The sequence below is a fragment of the Talpa europaea genome (genome assembly GCF_964194135.1).
Source record: "Talpa europaea genome assembly, chromosome: 10".
NCBI classification, from domain to species: Eukaryota; Metazoa; Chordata; class Mammalia; order Eulipotyphla; family Talpidae; genus Talpa; species Talpa europaea.
In genome coordinates, this window is record NC_140077.1 from 59,412,985 (window position 1) to 59,431,390 (window position 18,406).

Consider the following 18,406-nt stretch of genomic DNA (forward strand, 5'->3'; position numbering starts at 1 on the left):
TTTGTCTGGGAAGGTCCATATTCTTTCTTCATGGAGGAAAGAGAGCTTTGCGGGATAGAGTATTCTTGGTTGGCATCTGTTTTCTTGGAGTCTGTTGACTATGTCCCTCCACTCTCTCCTTGCCCGTAGTGTTTCTTCAGAGAAGTCTGATGTCAGCCTGATTGGTTTTCCTTTGAATGTTATCTGTTTCTTCCCTCTTGTCAGCTTCATTATTTTTTCCTTGTCCTGGATTCTTGGGAGCTTTACTATTATGTGTCTTGCTGTGTTTTTCCTTTCGTCGTGGAAGTTTGGTGTTCTTCTTGCTTCTTGTATATCAATTTTCAGCTCCTTCTTCGCATTTGGGAAGTTCTCTTCAATTATCTCCTGGAATATTTTCTCTGTTCCTACGTCTCTCTCCTCTCCTTCTGGAATTCCTATAACTCTTATATTTCCTTTCCTCATGGAGTCAGATAGTTCCCGAAGTCTTTCTTCATTCTTTTTCCTTCGTACTTCTCTTTCCTTTTCTGTTTTGGTTCTTTTTTTTTCTGTGTCTTCAAGAGAACTTATTCGTTCTTCTATTTCATCTATTCTGCTTTCCTTGCTTTTCCCAGAGTTCTTTAGTTCCTCCATTAATTCTTTGATCTCCTGCATTTCTTTTACTTCCCTCTTTAGGGACTCAATTTCCTTCTTCTGATCTATCACTTTTTTAATCATGGCAATTTTAAATTCTCTTTCTGGAAGGCTCAGAAGTTCTTCCAAGTTGCTGTCGTTGCAATCTGGGGAGTGGTTTTCTTTTTGTGGTGTGCTTCTTTCCTGAGGAGTTGTTAGGTTGCGTGTGGTTCTTCTACTCCCTACTGTCTGTTTTCTAATTTGTCGTATGCGTTGGGACACTGTGTTGCTCGGACTGACTGACATCTTGGGTGAACTTCTCCGCTCCTCTCTGGCTCTTCCAGGAGCCATCTCTGTCTTCTGGGGGAGCTTTCTGCTGGTTTTAGGCAGTTTTTACTGAAGAAATGTCCCTGTTCTCAAATGGCAAAGCGGGATGCAGTCCCGGCGCCTCCGGTTTCAGGCACACTCTTCTGCGCACCCGGTCTGCCCCAGACGTGGGTGCCTGCTCCCTCTGTGGGCTCAGACTGCTGGTCGGAAGGGGCCTGGCGTGGAATAACTTCCCGGCTGGCCACTGGGTCCTCCAGAAGCCTTCTGCCCTTTTCAAGCAGTCTTAAGAAATTTTCTGTTCTATAGGGTGTTAGTGACTTTTTTTTCCTGGTCGCTAGGTGGCGCCAGAGATCGCTCCTATTGTCCTTGGGGGGCTGTTTTTCGCCTCCCCCCACCCCGTGGGACAGGGAACAGAGCGGGAATGGTAGGGTACACCTCAACAGCTTTGGGGTGCTGTGTCTGCCTTGTGCCCCACCGTCGTGGAGAATCCACGCCCCGAATTTTCGTGCCCCGGGTCTCAGTTCAAAGCCCTCAGTTCCAGGACGCAGGCTGTAGCCCAGTTCAGTGGCGCGGGAATGGCGCCTTTTGCACCGCTCCTGTGCCTGGGTGCCTGGTTCCTGCTTACTCAGGGAGGGACCTTCACGTCAGTGAGGACCTCCGCGCGTCTCCCCACAAGCCTAGGTCACCTCCCTGCAAGCCTAGGTCGCAGGCGCGGGGACCTGGGCAGCCGCAATCCCGGTCTGCACTTGCTTTTCAAGCATGCCAGGCGCGCCACTTTTCCGCGCGGCGCAAGCTTACCGGCAGCCCGGGCTGTGTGCGCGTCTCCCGGGGTCTTTGTTCTTCTCTAATGGCGCCCGGAGCCGTTCACTCACCGCCGTGGCGATTCCTGCAGGGCTTGCCTCAGCTCCCGTTCACGGGGTGTGGTGGCTGCAATAGTTCCTTTCCACTCACAGTCCCACTTGCTGCGTCCTTTGTTCTTGTTGGCCGTTTTGGTTTGTTGTTTTCCTCCTCTCTGCCGGTCGGAGTGTGCCGCCTCTGTGGGCGGGGGAGGGGAGCAGGGTTCTGCGCTTCCCTCCCTTCTAGTCCTCTTTTATGGCCACTTTCTTCTTCGGGTAGTTTGCTGGAGTCACCCGTTTATCTTCCGTGTCCCACTTCTCACTGGGACCTGCCGCTTTTCCTCCCTATTAACTTTTTTTAAAGGGAGATCTTACTCCAGCGTCCCCTCGCAGCCATGTTGCTCCGCCCCCTTGTCTGAGTTTTTTCTTATTTCCATATTCCTAATATCAAAGCTGATTGCTTCAAGTATGTATTTTAATATTATTTCAAGTCTTTCTATGGACACAATAATTCACAGGATTGTGTAAATACAGAATGAGGTTTCCAAATGTTGTTCGAGTGAACTTGATCCACCAGTAAAAGGCATCAAGAAAATTATGCTTCAAAGGCCCCACCATAAGAGGTTAGGAATATTTGTAATTGTTGCCAAATATAGCACAGAAAGGCTCAATACAGTGTTATCTACTCATGATAAAAGGGATTCCAATAGAAACTTCTATACAATAAGCATATTCAACTACAAAATTAAAAAAAAAAAACTTACGTCAGTTCCCCAGGAATAGCAGTTATAGCCAAGGATCCAATAGTAATAATCTGAACATCAACAATATCTGGGTGCCAGGGATTAGGGAATGACAGCTAGAAACCCAAAACATGAAAACTGTGTTAGGATTATTCTTCTTTCTATGGTCAAGAGATTTCTTTTAACAGTGTTTTATAGTTATGTTTATAGCAGCACTATTTACAATAGCTAAGCTTTGGAAACAGCCCAAATGCCCAAAAATAGATGACTGGATCAAGAAGATGTGGTACATATATACCATGGAATATTACTCAGCATTCAAAAAAGATAAACACATGCAATTTGCAGCAACATGGATGGCACTGGAAGGGATCATGCTCAGCGAAATAAGCCAAAAAGAAAAAGAAAAATACCGGATGGTCTCACTCAATCTAGAAAACTTAAATAAGGGACCAGGAAAATGAATAACTATAAGAAAGTGAAAATCAAAATCAACAAAAAACTATGAACCAGAGACACTTTTTGGGGGGTGAGGGGCGGGAGGGGAGGGATTGGGGTCAGAATGGGGGGGTTGCAATTGTATGGGGAATATAAAAATAAAATTTATTATTTAAAAAAAAATAGAGATTGTGTTCACAGAGGTTTCTTTATTAAAGGATTTAAGATTTTTAAGAGCACAGAACTGAGCCTACCAGAAGAGGAGGGAGAGAGAGGCAAGTAAAGAGGGTAGGGGACCTAGAGGATTGTGATGGACGACTATGGGGTTTTGGTAGTGGGTGTGGTATGGTAACATACATCTGAAGGCATGGGCTTAAATCATAGACAGTAAGATAAACAAAAGTTAACTCAATAAAAATAAAACAAAGAAAAATACCAGACGATCTCACTCATAGCAGGAATTTAGAAAACCTAAATAAGGGACAAGGAAAAAGACTAATTATAATAAAGTAAAAATCAAAATCAACAAGCAACTATAAACCAGAGAAATACTTCAGGGTGGGGAGGAGGGAGTAGGATCAAAACAAGGGGGTGTGGGAATTGCATGGGGACTATAACCAAGATGAAAATGCATACATTGTGCAAAAATGAAAAATAATATAAAAAATACATAAAAAAACAATAAAACAAATATAATTAAAAATAAAAACAAATACAAATACAATAAAATCAATACAAAGCCATTCCAGATGACTTTTGGTATTTTAGCCTTCTATCATAAATTTTCTTATTAATTTATGATATAGTTTTAAGTATTCTTTTGTCATGCTCCAATCATCATTTATTTTCTCTTGTTAATGGTATCATTTTTTTTGAGATAACATTGATTTACAACATTGCATATGATTTAGGAGTATATGTCATACCTCTTCAGATATATGTTACCATGCCACACTAAAATAGTCATTTTACTCAAAGCAATATATAGATTCAATGCAATCTCTATCAAAGTTTGTAGTAAATATTCTATCTAGTCCTATGAATCTCAATTGCCAATGTTTCTATGACTTGGACTTGATTTCTCATCAATTAAGTTTTTGATGGACATGTTACTGGAATAATAATGTATAAAAGATGACCAAGAGTTCTCCTAGAGTACTGTGGTAACTAAACTTATAGAAGATGAGTAAGGAATTCCATCTTTTGGAAGAGTTAACTTAATGGATTCATTTTTTACTCTAATAGCACCTTAATTTTTCAGTTTCCAAGTCTTGCCTTAATTTCTAAGTTTTCTCCAAGAGTTTATCTTTTAATATGTTTACATTAATGTAGAATCTTTCGCTTTATTCATTTCTTCTCTTTCTCCCTCCCAAAGAATTTTGATTGAATATTGGGAAAAATTGTATTTAAAAGATTTTTCCTATGTAAAAAATCCAAGACTCTAGGAACACTGGAATGACCTTTTGAAATTCAGAATGTAAAAACCCCTGTTCCAAACAAGGATCAAAACAATATTGCTGTTGTTAAAATTATTATCTGAACTAGAAGAAAACTGAGACATGAATGTGTTCCTTTTTATATGACCTGAAATATTCTTTCTCTACAGAGATTCTGTGTGAACTCCCAACCTGGAGTCAACATAAATTAATCCTAATAAGGTAAATGTCAGCCTTATTTTTTACTTTCTGATATTCTGATAGATTCTATTATCATAAATGAAAAATTTTAAGTCAATATATTTAACAGTCATACCCCTTGTTCCTTATAACTAGGCTTACAGCATCCTATTTTAAATATCAAAAATTTGATGTGATGTAGGAATATCTGAATAAGGTTGTTAATGTCAATAAAGATTTACCATTCATATTTGATAATACAAATTTTTAAATAACAATATGTTAATTTCATCATAATAATCAAAATGCATTACCTCACCAGTGTGAAGAAGGATTGGCTTTGGTTTATGACATTCTTTGATTTCTTCAGATGGCTTGCCTAGGATCTGATCTCGAATAGTTTCCCAAAATGGAATCCCTTCAGTCATCCCTATTAGAAATATTCTAATTAATAAGATTCCAATGCACTAACAAAATGTCATCATCTTGACAGTGTACACAAATACTTTTAGGAGTTTCAAAGATTTTATTAAGGTTGTTGTTCAATGATTCCAAATATTTTGCATAATAGAAGAGGTAGTCTAAAAAAGGAGACTTTATTTAATCAGATCCTCAGTTTAGTCAACAGAATGAAAGAACACATTTTTTTTCGACACTCTTGACACAAGCAAAAGAATTAGGTTGGGCCCTTGATTCATACCGTATATAAAAATTAATTCAATATAGATTAGACATAAATAGAAGAATTAAAACTACAAAATTCTTAGAAGAAAATAGCTGTAATTCTTCATGATATCAAATTTGGCAAAAAAAAAAATTCTTAGAAAGGATACCAAAAGCATGAGAAATGAGAAAAAAATAGATCATTTTCATTTAATTATCATTAAACTTTTTTTTCTTTGAATAACATAGTCAAAAAAGTAAAAACATAACTAACAGGAGAATATATTTGCAAATCATACTTCTGATAAAGATCTTGGCTACAGAATAAAGAACTTTCACAACTCAATAATAAAAATAACCCAATTTAGAAATGATAAAACTATATAAACAGACATTTCTCCAAGGAAGATGAATAAAGAACTAATAAGGACAAGAAAAGATGCTTGGTGTCACTGAAATGCAAAATCAAAATCATGAGATTCCACTCCAAAGCCCTTGGGTGGCTAGAATTGAAATGTCAGATAATAAAAATTGATGATCATATGGAGAAATCAGGACCCTCAGAACTTCTGGTGGGCATGTAAAATGGTATAGCCATTTTGGAAATCGTCTGGAAGCTCTTTGAATGTTTAAACAAAGAATTTCCATATGTTCTATGATTCTACATATAGATATATACCCAAGAGGAGAATGAAATTATATACCCATGTAAACACATGTACCTCAATGTTTATAGCAGCATTATTCTTAATAGGCAAAAAGTGAAACAACCCAAACATTCATCAGCTGAGGAATGCATAAACAAAATATGGTATAACCATTCAATGAAATATTATTGCACCCTAAAAAAGGAATGAAGTACTGATACATATTGTAACACAGATAAACTCTGAAAACATGACACTAGTTGAAAGAAATAAACACCAAACATCACACATTTTATGACTCCATTTATAGGAAATGTCCAAAATAAGAAAATAAAAAGACAGAAAATTAGGAGTTGCTTAGGTCTGGGAAAGATGGGACTGGAGATTGTGATAGCCAAAATATATAGGATTTCTTGTTAGGTGATGAAAATGTTATAAAATTGACTGGTAATGATTGCTCATATATGTGAATATATTAAAAACCACTGAATTGTACATACTAAATAAGTGAATTATATGGTATTTAAAACTTCAGATCTGACTAAATTAAATATTACCAGGAAAGATGACACTGAACACAGAAAATTGCATCTGTATTCATTATTTTTTAATTAATGGTTCCAAAATATGATATAAAAAAGACAACAAAAAAATAAGCCAAGTTGTTGCCTGTGGATTATTCCATGTTTGTTTCTACTTTTTCTGCTTTACAATGCATATTATAGTGATAATCAGAACAAAAGTATACAACCTATTTTGATCAGTGATAAATTTGTGGAAATACAAACAGGAAGAAGACCTGGGATCACAAGTTTTAGAATCCTAAAGACCTAAGGAAATTTTGCTCTAATAAATGAATCAAGGAAAAGACATAGATAACCAGATGGAAGAGCTGACTCATACTGTTGAAGGTACAATCCTTCTCTACACCCCCTCACAGCTCTAGTCCAATTTAAAATTATCCATCCATGGCAGATGATTGGATAAAGAAGATGTGGTCATGCATCCCTTAACAACATTTTGGCAAAGGATAGACCACATATATGACAGTAATTCTAACAGCCAGGTGTGTAGGAGGCTAGACCACGTAGGTCTGTGTAATTATACTTGGTGATGTTCACACAACGATGAAAACACCTAATGACACATTTCTTAAAATGTATCTTTGTAGTTAAGGAGCAAATGACTGTATTTATACAATGGAATGCTATTCAGCTATTTAAAAAAAGATGAAATGCTGCCACATAGTTATCAACAACATGGATGGACATAGAGGAGATTATGTTTAGTGAAATAAGTTACACTGAAAGAAAGACAAAGACACTGGATGATTTCACTCATATATGGAAGATAAAGAAGCAAAATAAATGAACAAGTAAAATAAAAACAAGAACAAACTCTTATAAGAAAACAACAGTGGTTACCAGAAGGGAAAGGAATAAAAGGATTCAGTGTATGGAGGAGGACAGTAACTAGACTTTGAGTGGTGAACACACTGTATATACAGATGTTGGAGTATAAGACTACACCTGAAATCTATATGATATTATAATTGAATGTCATATCAATAAAAACATTTAATTTAAAATAATAAAAAAATTTAAGTCATTTTTAAAAATTGTCTATCCACAAATTGAAATACAAAGAAGTTTCTATTTCTACTTGAATCAGTGGAAAGCTAATTTTAAAAAACACCTATTCTAGGGCCTCCATGGTGGTGCACAGGGTTAAGCACCGCACTATGAAGAAATCTGAAGTCTCTGCAGCACAAGTTCAATCCCCAGCTGGCCAGGGAGAAACCCACATGGCGCAGCAGACCTCTCCTGTCTCACCTGCTGCTCCCCTCAGTGGTGTATTTCAGTCAGTCTGCCTGTTCTGTTCCCCACTCTGTCTCTGGTAAATCCTGTCACCCCCCGCATCTCTGGCCTGTACCCCAGCTCTTGCATGCATAAATAAATCAATCTTAAAAAAAAAAGACGCCTATTCTAGGGAAATCTGTCATGTAGAAACCTGGAAAACCTACACACTCCCGAGCTAACAAAAATAGCAAATATATTGGCTACCAATGAACCTGAAGAAAATAAGAGATCGGAGCCTTCAGAACCTGCAAGCACAGATTTCATCAAACTTCCTCACCCTGTGTAAAATTGAGGCCTCCAACTCCGTCAATAGTGCCAGCTGCAAAACTGAAGCCCAATGCTGGTTTACAGGTTTTTGCCTAGGGGATAGAATTTGAAAATAAAAACAAAAAAGAAACACAAGTTGAACTTGCAGTAAATCATGAGTTAGGGCCAGAGCTTTACCCTCACGTCATCATCAGTGCGACTCAGTGACACTTACTGTATGTGTGGAATTGAGAAAGACAGTGACATCTGTCATATTCACCCACTGATGAGCTGAAGCCAGGGGTCCAGTCACCTCCTGGGTTGCTAAGGCATATAATTCCTAGAAAATTGATACATGCTTAGTGTTGCAAGCAAAAAAGCCAAAATGAATACTATCACTCTATCCAATAGTATTAGCTGTCAAAGTTTATCTCTCAACCACATTTTGCTTGTTGGTTGCTCACAAATGACTACTACAGAGCTCTCTTCTTCCCTCTTCTCCTGTCTCCTTCCCTACCCTTTTCCCTCCCCCCAGCCCCAGTTGTTTGCCAGAATCTTGAATCCCCAGACATGCCTGGCCCATGTCTAGTCCCCAGAAATATGAAATTTCAGGCATAAGAAATTCAGGAAATTTCTATGGCACAAGAGAGCCCAATCTCATTTGGAAGACAGTCAAGAAAACCAAAGTTTAGGAGTAGGTAAGCCAAATTACTCTCTCTGCCAGGTGAGAGGGTGCCCTTGGGTATTCCCTGTCAGGGCTAGTGCCAGGGATGCCTTGAAAGACTTCAGGCCCCACTCAATCTGTATTAATTTTTCTACCTGCAACCTACTGTTTAATGTCCTTTTTTTAAAAAAAAAGATTTATTTATTTATGCATACAAGAGCTGAGGTACAGGCCAGATGTGTGGGGGGTGAGAGGATTCACCAGAGACAGAGTGGGGAGCAGAACAGGCAGACTGACTGAAATACACTGCTGAGGAGAGCAGTGGGTGAGTCAGGAGAGTTCTGCTGCACCAGGTGGGTTGCTCCCCGGCCGGGGATCAAACTTGTGCTTCAGTGGCTGCAGATTGCTTCATAGGTTACATCTTAACCCCTTGCACCACCAGGGAGGCCTGTCATTGTTCATTTTTGTACAGTAATTGGTTTCTCCCCCAGGGATAGATCCCACAGGTCTCCTGCTACCACATCATTGGTGAACCGTCACCATATTCCCTTGTGTTCTTCTCTCCTCTGTTTGGTGTGCTTTTTTTTTTTCTTTCTAATATGGTTAATTGCTTTTTTTCAATTCTATAAGAAAACTGAGTCTAAACCTGTTTTAAAGTGTTTGTTGTTGTTTTTATTTTATCTGCATCATAATATAAGCTAATCCTACTTCAGTACAAATCCCTTTGCCTGATACTAAATCATTTCTATTCTGTTTGCATCCCAGTTTTAATAACCACATCGGAGCACTCAAGGTAGGTGGTCAGGAGGTTGTGCCTTTCTGAGAAGAGATGCAAATATGGAGCGAATCTCTGTGACTCCCAGGCCCAGAATGGTGACAGAATTTCTGACACCAAATAGTGCCATGGGTGCTCACTCTAAATAGAATCTGTTTATTTAGAACAACTCACTGACAATAAATCCACAGTAATTAAAAGAAACTGCAGTAGAAAGTCTGATGTCTAGTGTTTTTAAGTGTGCTTTTGTTATTCCTTAATTGCTCCTGAACCAGGTAGGTGGTCAGGAGGTTGTGCCTTTCTGAGAAGAGATGCAAATATGGAGCAAATCTCTGTGACTCCCAGGCCCAGAATGGTGACAGAATTTCTGACACCAAATAGTGCCATGGGTGCTCACTCTAAATAGAATCTGTTTATTTAGAACAACTCACTGACAATAAATCCACAGTAATTAAAAGAAACTGCAGTAGAAAGTCTGATGTCTAGTGTTTTTAAGTGTGCATTTGTTATTCCTTAATTGCCCCTGAACCATTTTTAAATCTTTGGAATAAATAGTCACACAAACATATAAACACATGCACATACACAAAACAAAGGCATGTAAATGATAAAAAGTAAGATACTTCAACTATCTTTATCAGACATACCTCTGCTACAGGTCATCCTATGTCTTTTCAATCAGAAACCTGTCTCCATAGCCCCTGACATGGAACATGGGGGTAAAATGGAAGACAACATTTGGGAAGGGTATAGGGTAGAGTATTTCACAGTAATCTCACTGGATACCAATTCTCTCTCCATCAAAAAGTTAAGACATTGTTAGGTGACTTCACAGGCAGAGATCTGAGAAACCTCTGAACATTTGGATCTTGGGGTCCAATCTGAGACCACAAAAATTGAGAGCTTTACAATTAAGCATCCCACTGTCAGAAGTACTCTGGCTGATACAGAATGTTTTCCTGAGTACTTCGGCTTACATGTACTTCCTGTCAGAAGTCAGACGCAAGCAGAGTGCTTGTGAAAGCAGACTTCCAACACACATGATTCAACTTTCCCTCTCAGACTCCTCAGCACAGCTTGTGAGCTTGCTGCCCTCCTTAAATTCCTTTCTCATGAGCACCATGAGGAGATTTTAAAGAACAATTTCAAATGAAGATGAAAGAAGCTGGGCCCACAGTTTACCTTTGCTTTCTGAAATAAGGCCCGTCCTATAATTTGTGTGCTGTCCAGCATATCTTGTCCAGGTCCCATGGCCATGCACATGTTGGGCTAAGTCAAAATGATAAAAAAATGTCTTCTTAGTGAAAGCGGTTATTTTAAAGAATGGAAAATTACAAGTGAATCTAAGAAGCAGTTTTCTTAAGCCACATTCTAGCATTTCTTTTCAGATACTCTTTCTGTTTACAAATTATGAAAGACAAAAAGCACTTATGGAATTAGAGCAGTGAGCATCTTTAAAAACCTTCTATTCTCTTCCCCATTTATTAAGGAAACTGAAGAAAATAATGACACTGAGGCTAAAGTGGGTTAGAGGATTTACCAGAGATTACACAGATAGCTAACATCTGACCTTATGCAATGTTATATGTCCGTGATATCTCTATAAAGTTGAACAGGGGAATAAAAGCAAACAAAAAGGCTCTTAATTGATACACGATGAAATATGAGTAGAATAGGTAATTCACAACAATGGAGCTGTAAAAGAGCGTTCAATATTAAAATATGATCAATTTCATGAACAATTCAATATAATTTTAAACGACAAAAAGAGAGGTCTGCATATCACGTTGGCCAAGATTGAAAAATTGACAAAAGTGATATCAGTGAGCAACAAAAGTGTTGCTCAAGCACTGTGGAATGTGATTGAGAGGGCACTGGGTAACAAGTAGCAGAAGTTAAATGTGCTTTTTCTTTGACAGCAAGTGCACTTTTAAGAATTTAATCTAAAGTGACACACATCCACATGTGAAATAATCATAAGCATAGTGACCATAGCATATTTACATGAAGAAAGGAAAAATTAAAAAGAAAAATGGTGTGAAAGAAAAATGGAGGGAAGGAAAAGAAATACTTTATGGTAGGAGACTGGCTAACAAATTATAGTACTTAAAATTGAAAAATCTCAGTACCAATGATGTTTTAAGTATATTTATTGGTAATAAGGAAGCAGTAAATAGAACAGCATAAAATTACGCATACATATATGTGCAAGGAGGCATAAAAAGTAGTCTGGGAAGAGGTATATTAAACAGTGATGTTAAATGGTGTGGGGGCGGGGAGCATGTTCCTTTAGATAAATTTCATTTTCTGAATTTTTCAGTATTATTATTGAATACATTATTGATGTATTCAAGCATATATCATTCTTTTTTAAAATGTTAAAGTGATAGTCTAAAAATTTTTTAATTCTTTTCAAAGGATCACATTAAAGCAGAAGACAGGCAATACTTATCCACTTCCTTCCTCTTCTCTTAAGTGATTCCCAATTTGGTTTAGAAAGTCATCTTTTCTTTTTTTTTTTTTTTTAGGATTCTATTCTTTTTATTTAAATCTATTACAAATTATTTTTAAATAATAAATTTTATTTTTATATTCCCCATACAATTGCAACCCCCCCATTCTGACCCCAATCCCTCCCCTCCTGCCCCTCACCCCCCAAAAAGTGTCTCTGGTTCATAGTTTTTTGTTGATTTTGACAATAGCTAAGCTTTAGAAAGTCATCTTAAGCAACACCTCTCTCATTTCCAGCTCAATCAAAGGAAACCAAGGGATTCCTTAGGCCTTGCCATAGATTAGTCAGAAACTCCAGGTTAACTCAATCTGTACATAACCTCCCCGCAGCAACTATTTTGGTTCAGGAACAGGCATGGGACATAGTTTGACCCAATCAGACTAATGAGAACTTAGATTCCATGGTTGGAATGGAAGTTTTCTTGTTTTAATCCAGAGAAATGTCTCAAAATGTTTTGTTACTAATTTGTGAAAAAATGCCAAGGCAAATGTTTCAGAGAGTCCAAGTTTGGAGAAGGTTATTTAATACTTGACATTTAAATTGTCTTACAAATAAAAAATAAAATAAGTCAATCAAGGGGTAAAACAATTTTACCTGAGAAATTTAGCAGGTACTTTTGAAAATAATAGGTTGTAAAAGGTCAATGTATACTTGATGAAGTCATATTTGTAAATTAAAGATGAATGTATATCAGATACAAAACCAAAGATTTAGTGTGATAGATACCTACCCCACCAAGGGGACAAGAGCTATTGGCATTATCACAAGATTCTCCCGTGTCGATGCAATGTGGACCAGCAGTATTGGGAGACACATCTCCTAGGTTTGATGAAGCAAAAGCTGCTACATAGGGCCCCTGGCAAAAAAAAAAAAAAAAAAAAATCCAATGGTCTTTTATTCTTTATTTCCTATAATGTTTCCAATAAAAGTGTAAACATTCAATCCATTCTGATGAACTATTCAAAATCTTTTATATGCATTGAAGGATATACAATATTCTGAGAAAATTTTTGTTTTTGAAAGTCTCACAATGCATTCAGCATATTATTATTGACACATTATTATTAATGATATTCCAACTATTGATAAAGTTGTTTCAAGTAGGAGTTTCAAATTTGTGCCTCAAACAGAAATATTTTGACAAGAAATACAGTGTACAACAATAAATTATAAAATGCCAACCCATCAATCTATTCTCTGTTATTTTATCTGGAGCTGAGAAAACCATTGCCCTTTAAAAATAAATATCCTGTTGGTTTTAAAAGAGTCAATCCAGGTTTTCCTGTTGTAAAACTAAACCTAAATATAGCATCTGCATTCCAGTCCTTCCTTCTCTACACTTTATCTCTTCAACCCAAATAACACATAACCTTTCAGGGGGTTGCAAGGCATTAACCTCAACCCAACAGGTCTACCATTTCACTTTAAATGTCTTTAGTTTTCTTAGAGAAAAAGACAAGCAAATATCAGAGATAATTTTTTAAAAACCTTTTTTTTATGTTCTTATATTGTTGTTTATTTTTGTACAATATTTGATTTCTCCCCTCAGCAGTAGTCCCCATAAATCTCCCACCACCACATCACCCATGAGCCATCACCACAGTCCCTTGTGCTCTTCCCTCCTCCATTTTGACCCCTCTCCCTCTCTCCCCCCTGCTGTCTGCCTCAGATCTATAGTTTGCCTGCAAGTTTTGAGAGATGACTTTTTTTTAATTCTAAAAAAATAATTTATATTAAAATGCTTATCATCCAGTCAGTGATCATAAACCAGAGCCTCCTTTCTTTTTCCTAGGATGCTGGATAAAATTGAAAAATAGAGTTCTGTCAACAAAGGAGCTAAAAGGTCAGATATTGATAGAATGTTCTTGGTGCTCATCTCTTTATATCAGAATGTCTGTTCTAGACAAGGACCTGGCCTCTTATCCTTCATTGGCTGTTCTGCATTTGTGGCTTCTCCCATTTATCCATCTGTAGCCTGTGGTTTACACAGAGCTGAAGAGCTTTGGGGCACACAAGGACTGGGATTCTGGTCCCGCATTTCTGATGCCAGCCCTCACTGCATTGCAAAGTTACAAATATAAGCATGATGGAAAAGGGTTGTCTCTGATTATGCCTTATTGCAGAAAAGTAGAACAAGGTCCTTGGAAGGAAATTTGACTTTAAGAGGGAAGTCTAGATTAGTGTGAAGGACTTATCACCTGTTGTTCAGAATCTTACACTATTCAGAATGCATTTAAAGCTTTTATAGCTCTGAAAACAAAAGTAAACCTCAATATAGTTTTCATATAGCCAAGTTGATCCAAAACAACTATCATGAAAATCTTGAACTTGTCCTTCCTTATCCAACTAATTGTAACTTTATGATGTCATCAAAATAAGTACTATTTGAGACAGAGTTTATTAGCCATTTCTAATTTTTCATTCCCTACTAGGGAGAAATAAGAATTATTTCCATCCCTAAGTATATGACATTCATGATGACACTTTAGAGATCAGAAGCAGCTCTTCTGAACATTGCATGGATAATGATAATCAATCAATTAAGAGGAAATTTTTGACAATATAAATTCTCACCTCTCCAGGTAGATATCCTTTGTTCTTCTCTTGTTCAAAAAGGTAAGCTGCATAGCCCACATTGTCACTATTTACAAGATGGTTGGTGTTATTCATGCTCACTGGGTGGATGGCAAACCAACTATAAAGGAACAAGAAGCCTTATGTTAATGAAGAGATCAGAGAATTAGGCCCAAAAACTTCCTACTGGAATTTTTCTCCAATAGTAAATACATTTTTGACTATATGCATTCACATTTAGTTTCTTTCATTGTTAATAAAAATTATAAATATGTACTCAAGAAATCTGATCATTTATTTAAAATTATAAAATAATGTTTTATAATTTTTAATTACATTTATTTTTAATATTTAAATTAAAAATACAAAACTGTATTTTTAGATTTCATCATCATCTTCATTATAAGCTTTTAACAAGAGCCACAGACCCACTCTATAGATGGAATTCAACCTCTAATGTGCATAGTTGCCACTGTGTAAAAATATAGATGTTTAGGCTGAAGGTGTTCTAGAGTCAACCCCAAAAAGTTACTTGCAAGCTTTTTATATTTATGGAAAAACATTTTTAGTTCCTTTTTTTTTTTTTTTTTGTCTCTTTCTCCTAACACTCATGTTCTGGGGGTAATTCTAATTAATTAGCATTTTCCAGGTATAATTTAGCATTTTCCAGTTATAATTTAGCATTTTCCAGTTATAATTTTATTGTATTCAGTTTGAATGGAAAAAGGTGGCCATGACCATTCCAACCAAATATTTCCATCCCATGTGATCGCACAGTAAATTCAGCCAGACTGCAACCCCTCCAGCACAATCAAAGGAAACCTGTAAAACAATTCTAACAACATCAACATTTAGCACTTCTTAGGCAGAAGATTTTACACAGGATTTTATTTTATTCTCACAAAATCTCAAATCAGACACTATCATTATCCTCATTTTAAAATTAAGGAAATGAAGTCTCCGAGTAGTGAACTAAATTGACCAAGGTCACGCAGTTGTAAGTCAAGAAGCACAGTTGTAAGTCAAGATTTGTCAAACCAATAAAGCCCATGTTGTTATTTGTTCTCTTATTTGCTCTGTCCCTTCTGTTCATTCACTTACTCGTTCAATACATAGTTATTTCACTTTGACCCTGTGCCATATGCTGGAGACATAGAGATGAATGAGATATTACTCTTGAAAAATGCTTCATGAGGATGTGACATTTGAAAATGGGTCTTAAAAGACCCATAGGAACATGGCAAGGGAATCGCTGGAGAAAACTAATTTATAGCCATGGACGAAGATGGAAAGGGGTGCAGTGGTTGAGTAAAAGTACAGTTAGGGTGGCCAGAGCAAAATGGATCAAGACAAGGAAAGAGAGTGGTTGAGAACATACTGTAAAATTCTGGAGACCTGACTGACCCTTGGTCTAATAAGTCATCTTCACAAGCTCTATCCTATATGCCAGAATTGCTGCCTGAAGATAGTCTTTTTCAAAATGAAAAATAAGATTTAATAATGGGTAACTAACTTTTGCATCTCTGCAGAGTATTCCTTTAGCAAGGAAAAATTAAATCCTGCACTACCTTCCCCTAATATCAGCATATCTGATACTAGTTGTCAGGACAACTTAGAACTAGAAGCCCCTCCTATCAATAATAATTACATTTTTAATGTCAATTACTCATTGTTCTCATCTCTATGTAAACTGAATTCAAATGTGCATTTATTGGAGAGAAATCTGCCAGCCTGCTTCCCAGATTTGAATCCTCAGTTTGATTAGCTAGTAAACTCTTTTTCTATCATGAGACTTTATTTTCATTTAACATGATTATTCCATTCATACAATCAACATGAAATTATTAGCAGCCAAGTATATAGTTGTATTGTAAGACATCATGTGTATCTACTACTTTCAAAGAGCCACGATGTATCTGTGAAAACAAAGGCTACAAATTTTGGTCTTAGACTGTAGACTGGAATGCTTATTTATGTAATTTATTTGAGGCCTTAGAAAATTATATTTTTCTCTACAAAAACAAAAAAAATGTGTTCTAAAAGTTTATATGAATTTCACAATAAGAAGCTGTATAACTCCTCCTTTGCCCTTTGAAATATATGCTATTAAAATATCAGGCTTGTCAAAGTAAACAAAGTACTATCATAAGAGATGAATATTCATAAAGACATGTAGAAAGACAGTCACTTTAAGAAGACTGCTCACATTTTTATCTGGTCGAAAATATTCATCAAACAATGCTTAAAAAAGGGAAGAATGGTGCGAAAATGAAGTTCAAAAAAAGGAAGAATGGTGTAGGTAGTTTCAAGAGAACTTAGAAAACATATGTAAAAGGATGAATATGCCCCTGGTAATAAACTTTTTTTTTAATATTATGTCACAGTACAACAGGAAAAAGTATTCAACTTGAGTCTTCATGCTGCAATGAAGAATACTGAGGAAAAAAGAGATATTGAATCTTATCCTAATTTGCACAAAATTAGTTAAAATTTCTGAATCTGTGTACCTCCCTGGTGGCGCAAGAGGTTGTCAGCACTATGAAGCTATCCCCAGCCAGGGAGGTGACCCACATGGTGCAGCAGACCTCTCCTGTTTTGCCCATTGTTCCCCTCAGCAGTGTATTTCTGTCAGTCCACTTGTTCTGCTCCCTACTCTGTCTCTGGTGAATCCTCTCACTGCCCCCACTCTGGCCTGTACCCCAGTTCCTGTGTGCATAAATAAATCTTTTTTTTAAAAAATTCTGAATCTGTTTCTTAAACCAAAAAAATTAGATCTCAACCATGCTTGTAAATTAATAAATAGTAAATTAATATAGATTATTATTTTCTCCTCCTATATAACTGAAGCATTTGAAATAAGTATCTCTGAGGTTTCTTTTAATTCATTGTGCACTTTTACTTGGTAACAGAAAAGAAAAGCCCATTGCAATACTGAGCTTCTTAAATGTTCTAAAACAATAACAAACCCATCCCAGGACCACACTTTTTCATGGACTGATTGTATCTTGCACAAAACTAAAGGGATCTCCCCGGTGGCGCAGCAGTTGAGCGCTGGGTTGCGAAGCTGCCCGCGGCCTCTGCGACGCTGGTTCGATCCCCGCTGCTCCCCGGCCACCAGAGGAGGGTCCCACATGGCGCGCAGACCCCTCCTGCTGCCCGCTGCTCCCCTCAGCAGTGTACTTCGGTCCTTCTGCCTGCTCTGCTCCCTGCTCTGGCTCTGGTGAATTCTCTCACCCTCCTGCGCTTCTGACTGTACCCAGTGCATGTATAACAAACAAACAAAACTAAACAAACAAATAAATAAACAAATAAATAAATAAATAAACATGCCTCTTAAAAAAAAAAATAAATAAAGGGACCAGTTCCTTCTTGGTTCACTGAGCTAAGGAAGAGAGAGCTTTCATGTGATTTGCACATAAAAGCTGCAGCCATCTTCAAACTAAAAGTCCACCAATAGGGAAAGGGAATATCATGCATCCATTCAAAGATGTCTATGAAGATGAATGATAACATGGGAGCATTGGGATAAGTGCAATATAAGAAGCTATAGTGGGTTGAATATTGTTCCCCCAAAATTCATGTCCACTGGAATATAATGTGATCTTACTTCAAAATAAATTCTTTAGATAGCAAGAATTTACCTTTACCAAGGTAAAGAGCAAGAGAGATTATACTGGTTCAGCTTAAACCCTAAACCCAGTGACAGATGTCTTCATGTTACAGGGCAACCTCAAAGGGAAACAGGATGGCCTGGATGTGAGTCCTTACCCGTGTGCTTAAAATAACTCTTTGGCATGAGGTGGGTGGGGGTAGACTCCATGAAACAACACTGAGTTGAGTTTATTCAAGACATACTGTTCCCCCAACAATAAGAGTAAAGAAATAGAGACACTCAGACATAGAGAAGTAAGCAATAAG

The 18,406-nt window shown here is 37.1% G+C and overlaps 1 protein-coding gene across 1 annotated transcript in view; it reads right to left on the reverse strand.

Moving 5' to 3' along the window:
• Positions 1–18,406, reverse strand: part of ASAH2 (N-acylsphingosine amidohydrolase 2) — a gene marked incomplete at both ends in the record, with an annotated part of 63,838 nt that overhangs the window by 22,305 nt on the left and 23,127 nt on the right. The window contains 7 exons of the mRNA XM_084244731.1: positions 2,516–2,610; positions 4,863–4,978; positions 7,995–8,076; positions 8,199–8,303; positions 10,585–10,671; positions 12,645–12,770; positions 14,489–14,609. Coding sequence (XP_084100857.1) covers positions 2,516–2,610; positions 4,863–4,978; positions 7,995–8,076; positions 8,199–8,303; positions 10,585–10,671; positions 12,645–12,770; positions 14,489–14,609 — 732 coding nt within the window. The remainder of the gene's footprint in view (positions 1–2,515; positions 2,611–4,862; positions 4,979–7,994; positions 8,077–8,198; positions 8,304–10,584; positions 10,672–12,644; positions 12,771–14,488; positions 14,610–18,406) is intronic.